Source organism: Oxyura jamaicensis, chromosome 6 (assembly GCF_011077185.1).
Source record: "Oxyura jamaicensis isolate SHBP4307 breed ruddy duck chromosome 6, BPBGC_Ojam_1.0, whole genome shotgun sequence".
Lineage (NCBI taxonomy): Eukaryota > Metazoa > Chordata > Aves > Anseriformes > Anatidae > Oxyura > Oxyura jamaicensis.
In genome coordinates, this window is record NC_048898.1 from 3,959,301 (window position 1) to 3,977,304 (window position 18,004).

At 34.9% G+C, this 18,004-nt stretch overlaps 1 protein-coding gene across 4 annotated transcripts; it reads left to right on the plus strand.

Annotated features, from left to right (window-relative positions):
- Nucleotides 1-1,833: 1,833 nt before the first annotated feature.
- On the plus strand, nt 1,834-17,354 carry ATOH7 (atonal bHLH transcription factor 7). Of its 4 annotated transcripts, none has more exons than XM_035330627.1 (3): nt 1,834-3,288; nt 6,541-6,635; nt 15,466-17,354. In XM_035330627.1, the coding sequence occupies exon 3, from the start codon at nt 16,104-16,106 to the stop codon at nt 16,557-16,559; it is 456 nt and encodes a 151-aa protein (XP_035186518.1). In that variant the 5' UTR covers nt 1,834-3,288; nt 6,541-6,635; nt 15,466-16,103; the 3' UTR covers nt 16,560-17,354. The 4 variants fall into 4 exon arrangements, with proteins under 4 accessions (XP_035186518.1, XP_035186521.1, XP_035186522.1 ...); XM_035330630.1 differs by having other exon boundaries at nt 15,595-17,354; XM_035330631.1 differs by having other exon boundaries at nt 15,883-17,354.
- The last annotated feature ends 650 nt before the right edge of the window (nt 17,355-18,004 follow it).

The window sequence follows — 18,004 nt, forward strand, 5'->3', positions numbered from 1 at the left end:
GCTAATTGCAGACACTTACAGAAGGATCACTAATTAAACATGCAACCATATGCAAAATAAGCAAGGCTGCTGAGAGTGGCAAGAAAAAAAGAGCATTGATTTTCCAAGTAGCAACTTTATGTTAATATTATGTATTTGACCTGATGATCCTAATTACTCACTAAGATTTACTTCAATGCATTGCATGTTTTCAGTGAACAGTAAAGGAAATCAGTCGGAAATCAGTAGCAAATTTTGTATATCTTTCCTAATGCAAAAAATAGGTTGTGTGCACTTCAAAATTATTTTGAATTTGTGTGCCCTTCTCTCCTATTTTCATTCAAAGGTTTTACCTGGTAATTCTACTAGCTGTATATAGTTAATGAAACATAACTAACTTAATTTTGAACAGTCCTGAATGCTACTTGATAGTTGCTAAGTTACTGTGGCACCACGTCAAATGTCCATTACAATTGAAATGAGAACTGTGACTTGAAATTGCATGAGTTTAACATCAAAAAGTGAGAAATACAATGATGTTTAAGTTAATTATCAAGGGGCAAATTAAGCATGGAAAATGCAGAAAGGAAATAGTATGTAAAGGTAGTTTTCTGTGAAGAAAATTGATCTTCAGCTTAGGCAGCACAAGTTTTATGTCCTTGTAATTCTAAAAACAATGTTTGAGGGCAACAAAATTTCACGCAGATGTCATCATCATGGACTTCCCTCTTTTTTAATCCAAGTTTTATAATATTATTGCAGTTATCATTATAAAATTTAGGAACGTAATGTTTTTCCAAGAAAATATTTAGCTTTAGTGTAATCTTAGTGTAATTTTGATTAAATTAAGATGTTGAGTCAAAAGTTAAGTGAAGGTAGTAAATGGGAGGCTGGAAAAATGCAGTGTCTCTTTGTTTAGTGTTTCTGCTACCCAGGTTTACAGAACTCTTTCATGCTGCTTTTTTAAGTAAGACTGTAGTGTAGGGATGCATTGAAGCAAGCACAAATGCTTCAAAGGGAAGATACAATTCTGGAAATTCCTATGTGCTTAAGTATTATTTACCATGAGAGTGTCTGACAGAAAACCGTTACAAGTCACTGCAAGTTTTGTGTAAATACCTGGCTGTATCCAGTGGCCAAGACATGAAAATTTAAGTGCACTTCTGCACTTCTTTGGTGTCTGCCTTTGCAGAGACAAAGCTCATGTAGGAGCTAAGAAAAAGTAAATAACCTAGAGGAAGGAAGCAAAATAAGTTACAAAAATAAAAACTGAGCAACAGAGATCATTAATTCTGTTGCTATAGAAATGAATGTATGTGTAAAAAGGAAGAAAGGGAAATGGGAAGGCATTTTTGTTTATAGTAAGCCATCTAATGGATTTGCTTTAAGGATTCCTGAGAATATTTTGCATTTCTTCTGTGATACCTAGATGAGAATAGACTGCATATATCAAAAAGCTTCCAAAATTGGAAAATTTTTCAAAAATTTGAAATAAATATTTCACAAATACATACACAGCAAGAGGTCATAGACAGGAGCCATGTTTTCCATAACGGATAGGAAGGAAAATTAGCAAGAAGAGGCAGTTATTTCTGCAAAATGAAAGATTTCTTTGTCTATATACTCATCAGAGTGACAGGGAAACAAAGGGAAACTTCCTGGGATAAAAAATGAAAAATAAAATTAAGGGTGATGCTAGATCAAGTAAAAATTAAATTAGTTTAATTAAAAACGGAGAAATCCCCCAAAGAAGCAGATTGAGTCTGAAGTCTGGAATGTTTATTTATTCTTGCAGAAGAGTAGATCTGTCTTTAAGATTATTACTCCTATACAGTATTAGTATTATTGTATTAGTCCTATACAAAATAATAGAACAAGGAATTTTGTCAATTCCTGAGTCACTCTCCAACTTTTCTTACCTAAAAGTTGTTGCAAACCATAAGTAAACAGTTACAAAAGAATGGGAGAAATGATACAACAGAAAATGTCATTATAACAGATAGTATAAATGTGTAAGGAAATTTGACTAGAGATCAGTTTTAACCTAAGATACTTAGTTTAGACTTAGTAAGGAGAATACTAAAACACTGAATTATAAACATTTCTAACTTTGTTGGTTTCTTTAGTGAGAGATTCAGTTTGACTGCTGTGGTTTTGCCTTACTTATGGGCAAAAGAGGACAGTACCTGGTTATAATGTCATATAAGGAAAAATTTTATTCACTTTCCTCTGTTCTGTGACTTCTTTGTGACACCTCCAAACCAAGAAACCACTATCCTATATGTTATTTTTTTTCCTACTAAAAATTAAAGAGTGGATAAAGTACATTAAGCAAACCCAATAAATTCTCAAGAACACTTCAAAAATCACGAAGAAAAAGAAATTCGTAGGGTACAGAGTAAGTGGGTTTGTGAGGTGGCAGAAAATACGTATTGCCTGCATAGAGACTTAAGTGTGAGCAGAGTTAAAACTTAATGGGCATATCCTCAGTTTTGTCACTAGCTGAAGTTAACGATGTTCTAACAGTTTGGATGCTCTGGGAATGCAGGTTGAGAGATTCTAGGCTACAGAAGAGGTTAAGTAGATTATAGCAGAGCTGGATCAGTGTCTGAGGTATGAGAAAGCCAACAATGTGAATTTGAATTCAAATGTGTCCTCTGCTGATGTTTTGCAAATTGCTTTTTGGATCCAGACCAAAGGGGGTATTACTTGAGTGCCAGTCCAGCCAAACTCAATTCAGGTGGGAAATTCCAGCTGGAATTTTTGAGTTTTTATTTTGTTTCAGAAGGGCTCCTTTCTCCATAAATATTTATGGCTATAAATAGAAATACATTATAATCTTTATGATATTTTCAGTCATGCATATTCAGAAAGAAATGACAAATTTCTGAACAAAACCATTCTGTTTTAAAACCAGCCTGTTGGGCTTCAATATGTTTATGTGTAGTAACTTTCTGAAGACTTGATACAGGTATTTAATATTTCAGCTTCCATTCTTTCCATGTTCTTAAGGAGTACGCTAACTACAACTTTCAGAGACCATTCAGCAGTTAATAACATCAATAGACAAAGTACCCTCTTAATAACCAACTGCATGCATTTTCTCAATAAAGTTACAATTTCAGCAGAAAAAAAAAAAAAAAAAAAGTAGATTAAAAGGAAACACCTGCTCCTGTAAATTACTCTGCTGCAGGTACTAACCCAGGAGACTCTGCAGATGGCTCTGTGTTTGCAAACCTGACCTCAACACCCCTTCATCAATCTCTGGCTGATTGATTCTCTCCAAAGTAGAGCACACCATATCCCAAGGTACTAGAAGACACCTTTGAATTAGTCCCAGTCAGAATACCAATTAGTTGGTGCTTTTGTTTCATTTCAGAAGTTCTTAACAAAGGATTTAATTGTCTTATCAAGCACTAGCACTGACTGAAATGCAGTAGAGTCAGGCAGTTCCAGGAAGAATTACACATGTCCTTCAGGAGGTGTAACCTTTGCTACATTTCCCTGATAACTAGGAGTGTGGGTTAAATTGTGCTATGCCCTAGGATTATGAGGTAGAGAAAAATAAGGCAAACTCTTAACCTGTAAAATGGTTCAAAATGACTTCATCTCCTGCCAGCTGAGAAGAAGTAAAAGAGAGTTCATGAAGTCTTCATTTTATTCATTTTTCATTCATTTTATTTTCTCATCTGTTTTCAGGCATCTTATTCCTCGTATCAAGACCTGACACTGGTTATACCAGTCTTTTCTTAACTGAGACAAACTTTCTCACGTCATCCAGCATGCACCTACGCAGAAGCCATGTACAATATATTGAGTCCAATCTAATTAACTCATCCTTTTTCTTTACAGAAGAATTCATTAAAATCATTTCTGGAAAATAAAATAATCCTTCTGATAAAAATAGATACCTGCTTGTGTTCCTATTTTGTCACCTATCCAATGCAAAACTCAGAAAGACACCAAGTGATGGTTGCAGTGATATGTTTTGAGCTTCAGTGATATCAGTAAACTATTTGGGTTTGTTTCTTTTAATTGATCAGTTTGAATTTTACACCTTCTTTATTCTATGAATGACTGATTTGCATTGAATGGCTTAAGGAAGGTATGTGCTTTCCCTATAGAAGAAGATACAGAGAGTAAGGGAATTTAATCTGCATATGGTTTGCCAGAATTCTTTGTAGTTTCAGACTCTTCAGATTGCGGTCTTGGATTATTAGGTAATTTTGGTAAGTGCATTTCACAGATGCATAGGTGTAAGACCATTATCTAATCCATTGACCTGAATTCATATCACAGACAGTAATATTCCACAAAGCAATCTATGCACTGAAGTCAGTATTTGTGAGTTAGCTATAGTAGAAAGACATCCTAATTTAATATAAAAAGTAAGTTTATGAAGAATCTATTTCTTAGTAAAAAGTCTAGGAAATGTTTGTGTTTTCTGTTGAAAATATATTTCATGTTTCCAGTTCATGGTTCTTGAACGTTGCGCTCCAGGTATTGGATCATGTTGGTTTGTCTGTTAGATTAAGTAGGACTTTTATTCAATGCATATTTTTCAGTCAGTCTGGATTACAAAAATATAGTTGTTACCATGCTCAGATGTTTTATAAGCTATGAGGGAAAACGATGTAATACTTACCTTTTTGATTCTGTATATGAATCAAAAAGTATATGAAGAAGACCAATTGCAATAGAAAAATATAGCTGCCTTACTACATTTTTTGCATTAGAAATTAAAGTCTGTGAGTAGGTGACGACACGTGCAATTAAATAAACAAGATTGTCATTTATTTTCTACATTTAAAAACACATCTGTTTAACAGGCTGGCTGAATAATTAATTAATTAATTGAAATTTCTACCACAATATTAACGAAGGCTGAGGAAACTTCCTGAACCTCAGGTTTGGATCATTCAGGAGAAAATGCCAGTAAAATCTGATACAATCCTGTCATTTCAAATTCTTGGTATCTCTAAATAAGGAACGAAGAGAAACAACTAGCTTCATGGGAGAACAATAAAACATATAACAAGCTTTTTGATACTGAATACTCAATCCTTTTTCTATATACATTGGATGAAGCTATTTTTTTGCTTTTCTTCTATTTGGGTTTTATCAATTTTTGTTCTCTTGTACCTCATGAGAAACACTGTCCTTTGTGCATTCTAAATCCAGCATTATATATGACCAATCACTACATTAAGTGTTCCTTTATTCACAACCAGCTCTAGTACTAGCTTTTAGAATATATCTGTCACATCTAATTCATTAGAGTTTGGAAATGTGACACTTGGGAAATTTGAAAATCTGAAACATCGCATGTTACCATGTGCCTAAATAGAACGTCTTAATCTTTCAGGATTGCATTTCTTTTGATGGAAAAACCTCTGTGGCGTCCTGCTGTCCATTTGGACAAAAGAGCAGATGTGTTATATGTGTGTATGCTGTGTGCTCGTCTGTCTAGGGCAGGATGCAAAACAATATAGCCACCAAAGTTCCTAGTTAAGTTGGAAGGCGTTAAGTGCAACATCAGGCCTTATAGTTAATAGCGTACATTTTACTTAAATTGTGTGTGGATTACTTAATTTGCATAACAGTTTAATTTTAAAGTCAGAATGTAATGGTAAAGTACCATCAAAAACGAAGGAGATGTGTGTATATATGTTTGTATGAATATATAAAGGATGTGTATATATATGTATACAACAACCTGTTTTAATGTTACCTTTTCTTTTATCTCTTTTTATGATCCTTGCCATCTCTCAGAAAGTTTCAAATTTCAGCAAGGAAAGATAATCTTATTATAATATTTTTAAAATTTGTTTAAAATAAGTAAAAATATGCATATGGAAAAGAGAAAGACATAATACATGCCCTCCCAGAAAAGATGAATTCTCTTCTTTCATTAAATCAGTCACTGTCTGGTTCAAACTAAAATCATTATGAACTGAGGTCCTAAATGACCAAGACTTACATCTATTTTTAACTTGGCACATTCGTCTAGTCCTGTTAACTACAGTAGTATTACATAGACATGTAAGGTTAAGCATATATGTAAAATTAGTATATGGAACATCTAATGAGTATTCTCATCTTCTTTACTAACAGGCTTTTTGAAGGGCAATATTTTACATTCTAAAACATATTATGGAATATTTAGATGATAACTATTATACATTAGTAAAAGAAAAGTTCAGTTTGCAGTAGAGTATTTTAAAATATAGTATAGCCTTATAGACATGCAATGATGCCTTGAGAGAGGATTTCTAATTTAGAAAACTGAATACATTACATCCAAAATGATATGCATCAAAAGCATTTGATCCATTGTTCAAATAATTTAGTTAATTTTAAAAATACTTTTGACTCATTGAAAATGTCACTTAACTAATGATTTTTACAAATACACTCTTAAATGAGCAAATTCTTCTATTTCCTTTTTATGAAGCAGCATTTGACAGTTTAGGTCCTTGAAAATGTTATTGAAAATACTATAACTTCTTATTTGTATGTATGTCTTTGAATGGCAATATTTATTTTTTGTGTTTTTTTCAGGGTAAAAGTTGAAAGTTAAGAATACTTCCACATAAATATGTAGACTGTGTCTCTTACCCCAGAAATGCTGTTGTGAAGTACTCCGAAAACTGATGGTAAGTACATTTACGTAGCAGTTTTCTAAGTATATATGAAGTGAAGGGTAATAGACAAAAGTCTCATTTATTTAACAGCTTTGACCCATTAGGGGCTTTTAAATCATGCACCACTGACTTCAGGGTTGGTGTTGTCAAGCTACTTACAGATCCAAGTTAAATCAGGCATTTCATATTTTTGCCCTCATTCTCTTTTGTTTACCAGCAGGAGACAAGATATTTAATTAGTTTTGGGGCATTTATAATCTCCCCTGGGCCAGCTCCAGCCACAATGCTGGACGCCACTTCTGAGTTAATTCCAGTCAGACTGGCCCCTCCGGTACAACATATGGGTAACCTATAAGCCTTTAGCAAAAGTTGCAACTGAACTATTAGAGGGGTGGGACCTCCCTGCTGGGAAAATACAGTGCAACAAAGCCAAAAGGGGCCAGCATCACCAGTGGAGGTCAAGGCAACACTTAGACCAAACAGCATCTGGCAAACTGTGCCAAGTAGAAATCAATGAGAAGCAGAGCAGTGGGTAGTAATTTTATGCCTGTTTGCACAAGAAAATAGCTCCTCCTGAATTGAAAAAATAATAATAAAAAATTATGAAAAGCTTGCACCATCTTTTGTCATCACCCTCTCCACTGTTGCTTTATATATTTTTATTCCAGTCAGTAGGCTGAATGGTACAATTTATACATATTCTGGGCAGACAACATTAGTCACAGCATTAATTATATTTCTGAAGATGAAGAGTTTTGAGTGTCTTCTTCCGACTTGGCTAGGTACCCAATGTATAACTGCAATTCATTTTCAAAGTGCATTACATTCTCTTCTTCATATTATGGCAAGTCAAAGGTTTTGAAAAGGAAAAAATAAGAAAATTCCTTATACTCTAGATCCCAGCCACTGCAAATTGGTGCAGCTCAGCCCACCTGAATCCTTCCCTTACTCTTCACCATCTTTTATTCTCACATTCTGTTCCTGCCTATATCTCTCCTTTTGTCTCACCTTAGGGCTCTTATTTTTCTCCATTGTCTTTCTTTGCCTTTTCTCTTTCCCTGAAATTCCAAATGCTGGTGTTTATCTTAAATAATATAAATCGACTGTCATTGAATTCAGTGGGATTACTCAAAGCTTTAAACATAGTCAAGTCTGTACAGGTTCATGACACAAGACTTTATATTTTACCCCTCATAGACCTTTGTGCTGGTGCACTGTTCTGCTTCTCAGAGCAGGGACAATTCTCCACAGTTTCTAGTTTTTAAGATCCCTTGTCAAGAAGTATTTATATTTTCAAAAAAATCAATGCTTATTTTCATACTTTTCCTGCACATTAATTCTTTTTAAGTGAAGCAAGTTGCAGATTGTAAAGCTTTTACGGTATAGAAATGATGCTCTAATAGCATTTCATAAATAGATTGATGATACTGTAACACCCACTTACAGGTCTCATTAGTGTTCCGTGGTTATAGGTGTGCAGGGGAGATGTCAATTTTGGTCTGAGGGATCCTGATGCTTCTTTATGAAGAATAGACTATAGACAATGACTTTTCACTGCAGGAAAAAAATACAGACAAAATTAATGCTCCATCACTTTGCTGGACGGAATAATAAGCAGGATGTAGAGAGCATTATTGGTCCCGTCCCATGGAGAGCTGCTCTATGAGAAAAAAAGAACTCTTGAGAAGTCAAATGGACTACCTGTTGGTGTCCAGAGAAATAGTGCTTCTACTCTTAGATCCTGCTACTTTGTGACACTTATAAATTACATAGAAAATTTTTAACAAAATAGCTAAAATGCTGGAAGTGTTTTTTTTTTGTTCTGCTTCTGAAGTATGTCGAGCTATTTGCCTGACCAAAATCAGTATGTGCATGCAGTTTGTTCATTTGTTTTTAAGTAGGAGTTTTTCTCCTGATGTATCTGGGAAACTTGCATGGGAGCACATTCTTACATTGCTGTTTTAATACCATGAAGCACCTTTATAACTTCCTTTTTCTATTCTTCTTTCTTCTCTCAATAATAAACAGAAAACTCCACTAGTGTAACAGCTGTCTCTTCCATGGCTGTGATAAAATAAGTTAATTGCCAATGCAGTCTATAGTAGTGTTTGAGCAGCTTTAGTTTTCTCCTGTATATCAGCAAGATAATCCCAACATGTTAAGAGAAAAAGGTATATGAGAAAAAAACAAGTTGTCTCTTCACGCATTGATAATTAATCATTTTCAGTAGCTAGCTTGAGAAAGCCCTAATGCCACACAGCTGTAAGAACCTGCTACTGCATTGTCTGCAACATATAGTTAGCATTGTTGCCTATGGACTTGTGAAAGTTGGAAATCACTGCTCTCAGCAAAGTCCAAGTAAAATGCATTGTTACTGATTAACAAGTCAGTTGGATATAGGCATATTGGAACTGGAAATTATAGTATTTAGCATTTTAGGTATGGGGGTACACATACTATTTTGTATGAATATTGATAAATGCAATATACTGAAAAAAAGGTATAGGTACTTCTGGGGAAGTCATTTAATTCCAGGATGAAATTCTGAACTGTCTGACAGCATAGTTAGTTACCTGCTCAGTTTCTAAGTTTAGGAATTCTTAAAGCTTTTGTTCAGAATTCCAAATCAAAAATCCATTTTAAGGGCTAATTTATTAATGATCTTGATATTCTTTGTCTAATTAGAAAAACAAAACAAAACAAAAAAAACACTTTTTTTTTTTTTTTAAGTGATTATTTGCAATAAGATCAGTGTATTTTTAATGGCATAGGAAATACGTAATGTAGGAATTCCAGGATAATATAGCGGTCATATGCATTATGCATATGAGTACCGTTACATGATTCAGATGTGCAAATCTAATAGCTCTTCTGTGGTCCTAAAATGAAGATCCTGCCTGCCCTTCTACTGTTCCCAGCCAGGTGGTCCCACAAACACACCAAGACCTACTTGACTGACTATGTGGTGGGCTGATTCAACTTACTAACCCAGCAGAAAATCAATCCTTCAGAAATATTTCTGATGGGCATGAGAGAGAAATGGCTTACTGTGTAGTCACATAAGCATCAGAATGTGCAGAGGGAGAGTATAACCACAACTTCCTGTTCGACAGTCTCAAGCTGTTAGATCAGTTCAGCTGTTGAGCCTACTGTACTCTGCACTGCCAGGTTCACCAAGATGGCTCTAATTTCTTCAGTCTCTAATTAAATTTATGTAAACTCGCAGTATTTATGTAAACTCCACAGTTATGTTGCAGAGAGATTGACAAATTACTACTTATTGTGTGGAAAGATATATTCTTGCCTTTGTTTTGAACCTCATTATAATTAACATCATTTGATGCACTTTGGCTCTATATTAGAGGAAGGAGTGGAGAGCTGATTCTTAAGCACCCTCTCAATACAGCTCTTAGTTTTCCCAACATCTCACATATCTCCCCTTTGCAGTCTCTTCCAGTCTAAGGAGTCCATTCTCATTGAGTTGTCCCTTCTGTGAAATCCATTCCATACCTTTGTCCACCTGGAGCACTCTTCTCTTAATCATCCTTGCTTGATGTTTAGCAGATTCCTTTCCTTGATTTTTCATAATTTTGTTAAACCAGTCAGTCAGAAATTTTCATCTTTGGACATCTGCCTCAGGCTGAATTGGTTGAAGAGGTTGACTGAAGTGTAGCAGTTTTCACTGACATTGTACGTTGACCTCTTTGTTTATATTAGTGGAATAAAAGGTCATACACAATTATTTTTTATTAATTTATATACACAGTCTCTTACCATGATATATATTGCACCTAGTGTAGTGAAGCTGTGGTGTAGCATAACCCTGTAAAGTCTGTGCCTACAGTTTCTGCTCTGTCTCTGCTTCCATGCAGCCACGTGGTATTGCCACTTCCTTTGCACTGAATCAAATGATTGTGTGATTTTCATTTAAATCAATTCAGCAAACATTCATGGTAGAGAGCTGTACTGCAGTGTAAGAAAGACTATGTTTTCCACAGAGTAGGCCTGACTCACCCTACAGCTGCACGATAGCTTACCCTGCCAGTGTTCGGGAGTAAGCAAGGCACTAGGGACAGGAAAGGAGTAAGAGTACCTGTTTTAGTTAAAGCCGAAAGTATCAGCATGCAGGATGTAACATCAAATCACACCCTCTGCTAAGATAGGATGATGTCCTGCTTTAGCTTTGTTGCTTGAGATGGTGTGACTGTAACTTTTGATTGAGGAACACTGTGAGCTCATTTTCCTGTTAAGTTTTGGTCCATCCATCCTATTTAACAAGTTTAATATTCTTTATTTTGTTTTGTTTTCTTTGTAACATTGGTATTGCTGCAATGCCAGGGCTCTCATTAAATTTATTTACCTTTATACACTTTTGAAAATAGGCAAATAAATCCAAATTCACATATGCTGGTTCATTGCTTGCTGAGCTTTGGTGCCACCATATCTGCAGAATCCATTTGTAATCTGTCAAAGGTTTTTCGTTGTTGTTGCTTTAGCAGTGCACAGTGTTGCAATATCATACTAAGTTTATTGTCATGAGATGTATAGTTATATATATATACATATATATGTATGTGATAGTAATCATTATTCAATACATAATACAGGTGGGAAATAGGTTCAAAACATGTTCCTCTGCTGCCATGATAAATGAGCTCCTTCTCTTATTTTTATGTTTGTTTTGTGTTTTTTTGTTTGTTTGTTTGTTTGTTTTTGAGGATTTAGTCCCCCAGTTGTATAAGCATGCTTTAAAACAAAGTTATATTAAGAGACTGCTCTGTGTAGGATCACCTGAGGAGAAACTACTTAAGTAAGATAGAGTGGCATAGAAAAGGGTGAATATCAAGGAGAAATGGCTAAATTGAGAAGAAGCAATAGTTGGAGGGTAGTCTGGTAAGTAGACCCATAAGTGTAGCTGGTAGACTTTCTTGTTGAACTATTGAAGGAAAAGCTCACCCCAGAGAATATTTAGAGAAAAAGGAAATGTTGTAAGAACATTTATAAAAAGGTGCACACTATGATGTTGGGAAGCACTAGGAGAAGTTATTGTAAACTCATCTTACTGCTGTAGATTGCCATTCAACTTCCCAATATGAATTAGTGTCTAAATTTTCCTTTAGCATACAACATTCACTCGATATTTGTTCTGTTTGAAAATAGTCCTACAGCTGTGATAGGGGAAACAATGTAAATATAACCAAGGAAGGAAAATACATTATTCCCTGCACCACAGATTGCTAGCCTGTTTTGTGAGCTGAGTCAAATATTACGAGAGACTGAGCCCTTAAGGATAGTCACATTTTGGTAGTTACCCACCTGCTATTAATTAAGCAGCATACGGCATGCCGGTCTTTCAGCTTTTCTCTGAATAAACTACCTTTGAAGATCCTACAGTTGTAAGAAATCTCGATGAGGCTTTTAGAAAGGATGTACCTGAAATGAAATAGTGAGATCTGGCTAAAAGGAAGAGGTAAGATTCTTGCTTTGATGTATTTTTTTGTATATTCTGTTTTAGTACAACCAGAGGAGAGAGGGTGTTCAGGAAATAGATTTTAACCAGAAATGTTACTCTCACTTCATTTTAAAATTAGTAGTTAGCCAGAGTCATTCCCCTACAAAAGCAATTAAATTGTGTTTTTCATAGTAATACAGGTGGAGGATATCAAGTTCCTCTTAAAGGGTGCAGCATGAGTTACTAATCTGAATCACTAACTTGGATATCTAGCAGAAAACTTCTAATGTTTTTCTGTATCTAGTCCTATATTCTGAACCTAGTTCATTTCTCAGTGGACTGAAACTATCCCTTATTTTCCTAATATCAGTGGTGACTTAAAGGTGATATAATTGGTTTATGAATGAAAAATCATTCTTACCTCTTTCTCTTATTTTTTTTCTGAGGAAAACCACAACATTTTGATTTAAAATATCATTTTGGAATTAAAATGTGAATCAAGAATAATGCTGCTAGGGTCATGGAGCAGCTCTAAATTTGTATCTGCATAGTAAGAGATTCAGAGATTGAAATCTGAGTGAGCAGAACTTCTTCCTGGTGATTTTAATGTTTCTTCTGGCTTTAAATTACATTATGACAGAACAAAATAAGAGTAGAAGGGAAATTATTGAGAAATCATAGATGTATGGTAGAGATGAAACTAGCATAAACTGGGATGCAGACATTTTTTAGTACCACACAGAGCAATATATCACACTAGAACATACTAGTTTTCTGAAAACTTATATCATAAATATATTGAGAATTGTTTGAAAGATAATTTAAAAGAATAAGATATTTGAGAAATTATTAAAAATAAATGGAAGAGCAATAAAGCAGTTTGTTTTCTAGCTTGAGATGATGTATCTTCATACAGCTAATGGACTATGCAAATGAATTAAATTAATTGGTGTGGATAAGACCCTAATAATCAATTTTCTGTGGAAAAAAAATAGCCTTTTCATATAAGCATAAGTATTTTTTCTTGTGTACATCGTCAAATAAGAGCAATTATATTCTCAAATAAATGTATTTCTCCATTAAAAAGCAGAAACTTAAGAAAAACAAAAAGTGACACAAAAAAGAGGCATTTTGACCTGCCAAGAAACAATTTTTAGCCTCACTTGTAAGTCATAAGATCCTGTTAGGGGTCTTCATAAATCCAGATGAACTTGGGCCCTTATCCTGTGATTTTATACTAAGTCATATAAAGTGAAATTACACTTTGTTCAGGAAGAGAGATAAATCACAGCTTCTCTCAGCAGGTTATACCAATGTGTTAGTCAAAGCATGATAATGGTGGTGAATCAGATAGGAAGGGGGGAAAATAACAGTATATTTTATTCCACTAATGAATAATAAAATAGTAAATGACAGTAGAGTTCTTAGGAACTGTGATTTTCAGTGTATTTGAAGTCTTTGTAATTCATACTTGCAGGACCTTAAATTAGAAATGGTTTTTGTATTTCTGGTATGAAGTTAACAGTGCTGTTTTAACACTGATTTATTAGCAGTCTTAACTGAGTAACAGCTATCCCACAAAAATGCACAATATTGATTAACTTAATAAAGGCCTTAATTTTATTTTATTCTTCTGCATTAAAAATCCCTTGAGATTCATTTCAAGCAATAAAAGATCTGACTAAAATTTGTTCGTGCATAATAGGTTGCAATACTAAAATATGCTGCAGCAATAGCATGAAGATCAGACTTGTGATTATTATTTTTTTTTTCTGCTGCACATGCATTACTTCCCAGGAAGTGTCTTCAGAAAAAGAAATACTTAGTAAGTTCTAATTGCTGATCCTTCTGCAAGAGACATAGGGTTATGTGGTTTTCTGAAAGATGCTGTTTTCAACTCTCTCATGCACTTAAGTAAACAGAAATTGTCATTCAGAAAGTAATGTTTTAATGTGTGGTAGTATTTTTTTTATGTTTGGGAGAACATCTGTCAATGCACACAAATAGGAATGTTGAACATTATCATGAAATGTGATAAAGTTGTGCTACTTAAAAAATTGAAGATGTGTCATACATTTTGATAATGGAATAATGGAGTCTCCCTACCCCAACTATCATCTCTGTTCAAGACCATTAGGATTCAGAATATTAAGAGCAGAGCAACTGGGCGTAACAGCCTACGTCCAGCATCTGTCATGCTGGAGTCCATTAGTGTTCAATTGCATCCTATTGTTTTTGGATTATTCAACCTCATTTCATTGTCATTGCTTCTGCTAGGGATTAATCAGCTGTTTACAACTACACCAAGTTTTAGAGTCATAATGAAAACAATTGAGCCATAGTTCTAAATAAATATACAGTATTCAGCCTCTAATGAAAAAAATGAGTAATTTATGAATGCTGGTAACAGTTTAATTAAGTTTGAAATCAATATAGATAATAAATCATTGTGTGACAGATTTTTTTTTTTTAACCTTCTGTGTTTATCATAACATAATGATAACATATGATGTTTCCTTGTAGGTTCATGTAGATTATGGTTTTAATAGTATAAGTACAGTAAAACAGAGATGTTTTGATTCTACTGTTTGCGTGAATGGTTCCTTCACTATCGGTACAGATAGTAGCAGAAATGGTCTCTTACTAGCAAGCAGATTCTTTTTTTCACATCTTTTATTCTCCTTACCTACTTAAAGATATTCCTAAGAAGCATTTTATATTTAAAACCACATAAATATGCATATGTACTTAATGCACGTTATATTAAAAAGGACAGTTTTCAGACTATTTGTATGCATACGTGCTTTTGCACGTCTGTATCACAACCTCTCCAAATACTTTTACAATTATTCTTAGATAAATCCATTTTAATGATAAAATACATTTTAACTGTTTAAATATTTTCTAAATTATTTTCGTAACATCACTGACATGGAAATATATAATCCCAGTTTTCCTCAAGATACTGCTCTCTGCAGTGGTGTGTACTTGAATCCTAAAGGGTTTTCTGATCATTTCAGTCTTCTTCTTTCAGCACTGTATAGTGCAACACAGTATTATTCTCTGCCATATATCACCAAGCTAATTTCTCCTCTGTTTCATTAGAACAATTATTTCTTTTAGCCCTAATACTATCTAACTAGATAGTATTTCAGGTAGTTTAATGTATTAATACTACAATGCACAGTGAGAGATTTTTTTTTCCTGAGTTGCAACAGATTATCCATTGAAAGGATCTTTTGCTTAACTGCCTAGAGTCTTGTGGGGCCAGCCAGACACTGCTCCAGATGGCAAGTTGTTAGGGCTGGACAGAATGGCTTTGGAAGACTTCTCAACAGATGAAGGCTGTAATGTTCGGGTTTTACTGTTTTGTTTTTTTTTTCCCTGTAGTTCCCAGGGTGGGAAGGTACTGGGATGGAAGCAGAGTGCCGCCCGCCCACCTGCTACCACCTGTTTAGCTTTTGCAGTTTCTATAAAGCCTCTTCTTGTCTGTAAGACACGATCATTGCTTACCAGCAGGAGTCAAGAAAGGAGAGATTTTTGTTACGAAGTTATGTCTTCAGATCTCAACAGTTCATCATTTCAAAATACTCTCCTAAGCTGAATCAGAACTCCTTTCATTCAGAATGGCCATTGGAAATGATGTGTTTTTAATTCAGTAAGATCCTTCTTGGATTAAAAGGACTGTCTTCTTCAGTAACTCATATTTTGAGAATGGAGATGTCTTTGTTTTCTATTCCTTTGAGTTCACAGAAATGAAAAGAATGAAAGCATAAGGCATTGAAAACTCTTTATTCTTTCACTAAGCAATAAGAAGCAATTTTCAGACACTTCCAGAAGATCCAGAAGACCTTTTGTTTTGTTTTTCTTTGATGCTAAGAAAAATATCTCCTCGTTGCTGTTTGGTAGAAGAGTCAAGAGGTACACAGGCTAGTCATAGGAGTGCCTTCCACTACTACTGCTTAGGTGCTTCATTTTTGAAAAGTAATTTTTTTTTGTGTGTGTGAAACTACAACTGTAAATCAAATATGAAAACCTGTAAATCCAGTAATTTGGATTCAGGTGTAGAATCAGACAGCCAGTGTGGAAGTGGACCAGGCTATGTTGTGAAGTGCAGCTCAGAAAGGATGGAGAACGCTGCCAAGAGAAGACTGGCTGCAAATGCCAGGGAGAGAAGACGGATGCAAGGACTGAACACAGCCTTTGATCGTTTGAGAAAGGTGGTTCCACAGTGGGGTCAGGATAAGAAGCTCTCCAAGTACGAGACCCTTCAGATGGCTTTGAGTTATATCATGGCTCTAACAAGAATACTTGCTGAAGCAGAAAGATACAGTACTGAAAGAGAATGGATAAGCCTTCACTGTGAACACTTTCATCCAGAGAGCTACCACCATTATGCGGGACAAAAAATGGCAACGGACAGTGATCCTTACGCACAGCGAATATTCAGCTATCACCCCGATCACTTTCAAATAGCTAATTAGAACTTATTATGAACTAAGAATATGCAGCAGGCCAGATGTGTAATTTAATAATTAGCAAGAGTTAATCTGCTTGAATAAGGTAATATTGGCATTATAATAGCTCATTTGTGTTTGCATCTTACACTAATTTGACAAAATAAATTTTCTTTGAGAACTTTAAATCAATATACATTTAAGAAGATTGAATTTATTTAATGCTGGTAGAAAGCATAGTTTTAATTTAGCATCTTTCAGACAGTTGCTTGCTAGTTCATTTGACTCCTTTAAATAATGCTTTTTCTTTGTTAATCATGATTCATGACAGTATTTTCTACCAGTCACGGGACAAATTGACCCATGGTGTGACTGTATGGATTAGCACTAGAAATGAATTTAATTCCATGTTTTATTTTTACATTAGCTTTAAAGTAATTCTTTGTTTTACTTTCATATAAATGGCTCCCATGGGAAAAGTTTTATCATGTATTGGAGTTCTAGTCCTCAGAGAACTAACTTTCTTAAACTTTGTAAGTTTGGCATATGGGTTCCAAAGTCGTGTAGGTTTGCTTTAATCCAACTTACGTTGTATCTTGTACGCTCGAAAAAGAGCTAGTTGCAAGTCATGAAAAGAATGGGTTTATTTTTAGTGGATGTAAAAGCACGTGTGATTATATACTGCAATGAATGCTTGTGTGAAAACAATCTAAACTAGATTTTTGTAGAATTTGTGTTTGCATTTTATTTTTTAATTTTATGTTATCTGGAAACAGTAACAGATTTTGTAAGTCATAAATAAAGCATTTTCTATGATATGTCCTCACATGCTACCTTAAATTCCTGCTCTAGAAATTACTTACTAGTGGCTTCCTGGCCCTGAATGTTCTATTGCTTCCATCACAGTCCTGGCAGAAAAATGAACTAGCAAATGATGTTTGCTTACCCAGTTACAGTAGGAAGTGTGTTTTCTGTACCCTCTGAAAAACAGCCTTTGAAGATGAGTTTGATTTAAAGGCATAGAGCATTCTTGCAAAGCAGTTGAGTTAATTTCACCCCTGTTGATGCCCTGAATTGTCTTTTGTTTGTTTGCTTGCTGCTTCTGCTTGTGGAAGATAGAGGGATCTGGGCAGAAAGGGCAGAAGAGGAAAGGAGTTGGAAAGGTTAAAAAATGAGAAGGAGCAGGACAGCTGGAGAAGCAGATGTGTTTGTAGCAGGATGTAGAGTCCACAAAAGTTTGACTGCAGATGCCTGTTGTGATGGCAGCAGACTGTGAAGCTGAAGGGTACTTCTGCTGGTGCTGCTGACGGGAGTTTCCAGAAATAAGCCCCTTGCTAGTGTTAGCCATGTGGGAGAAGGAGAAAAGGAGCTGCTGTCTCAGAACAGCTGTTAGTGGATTTCCAGCAGAGAAGGCTGGCAGGTTCCCTGCTGGCTGCTGCCGTATCTTATATTTTAGAATTCTTTCAAATGAC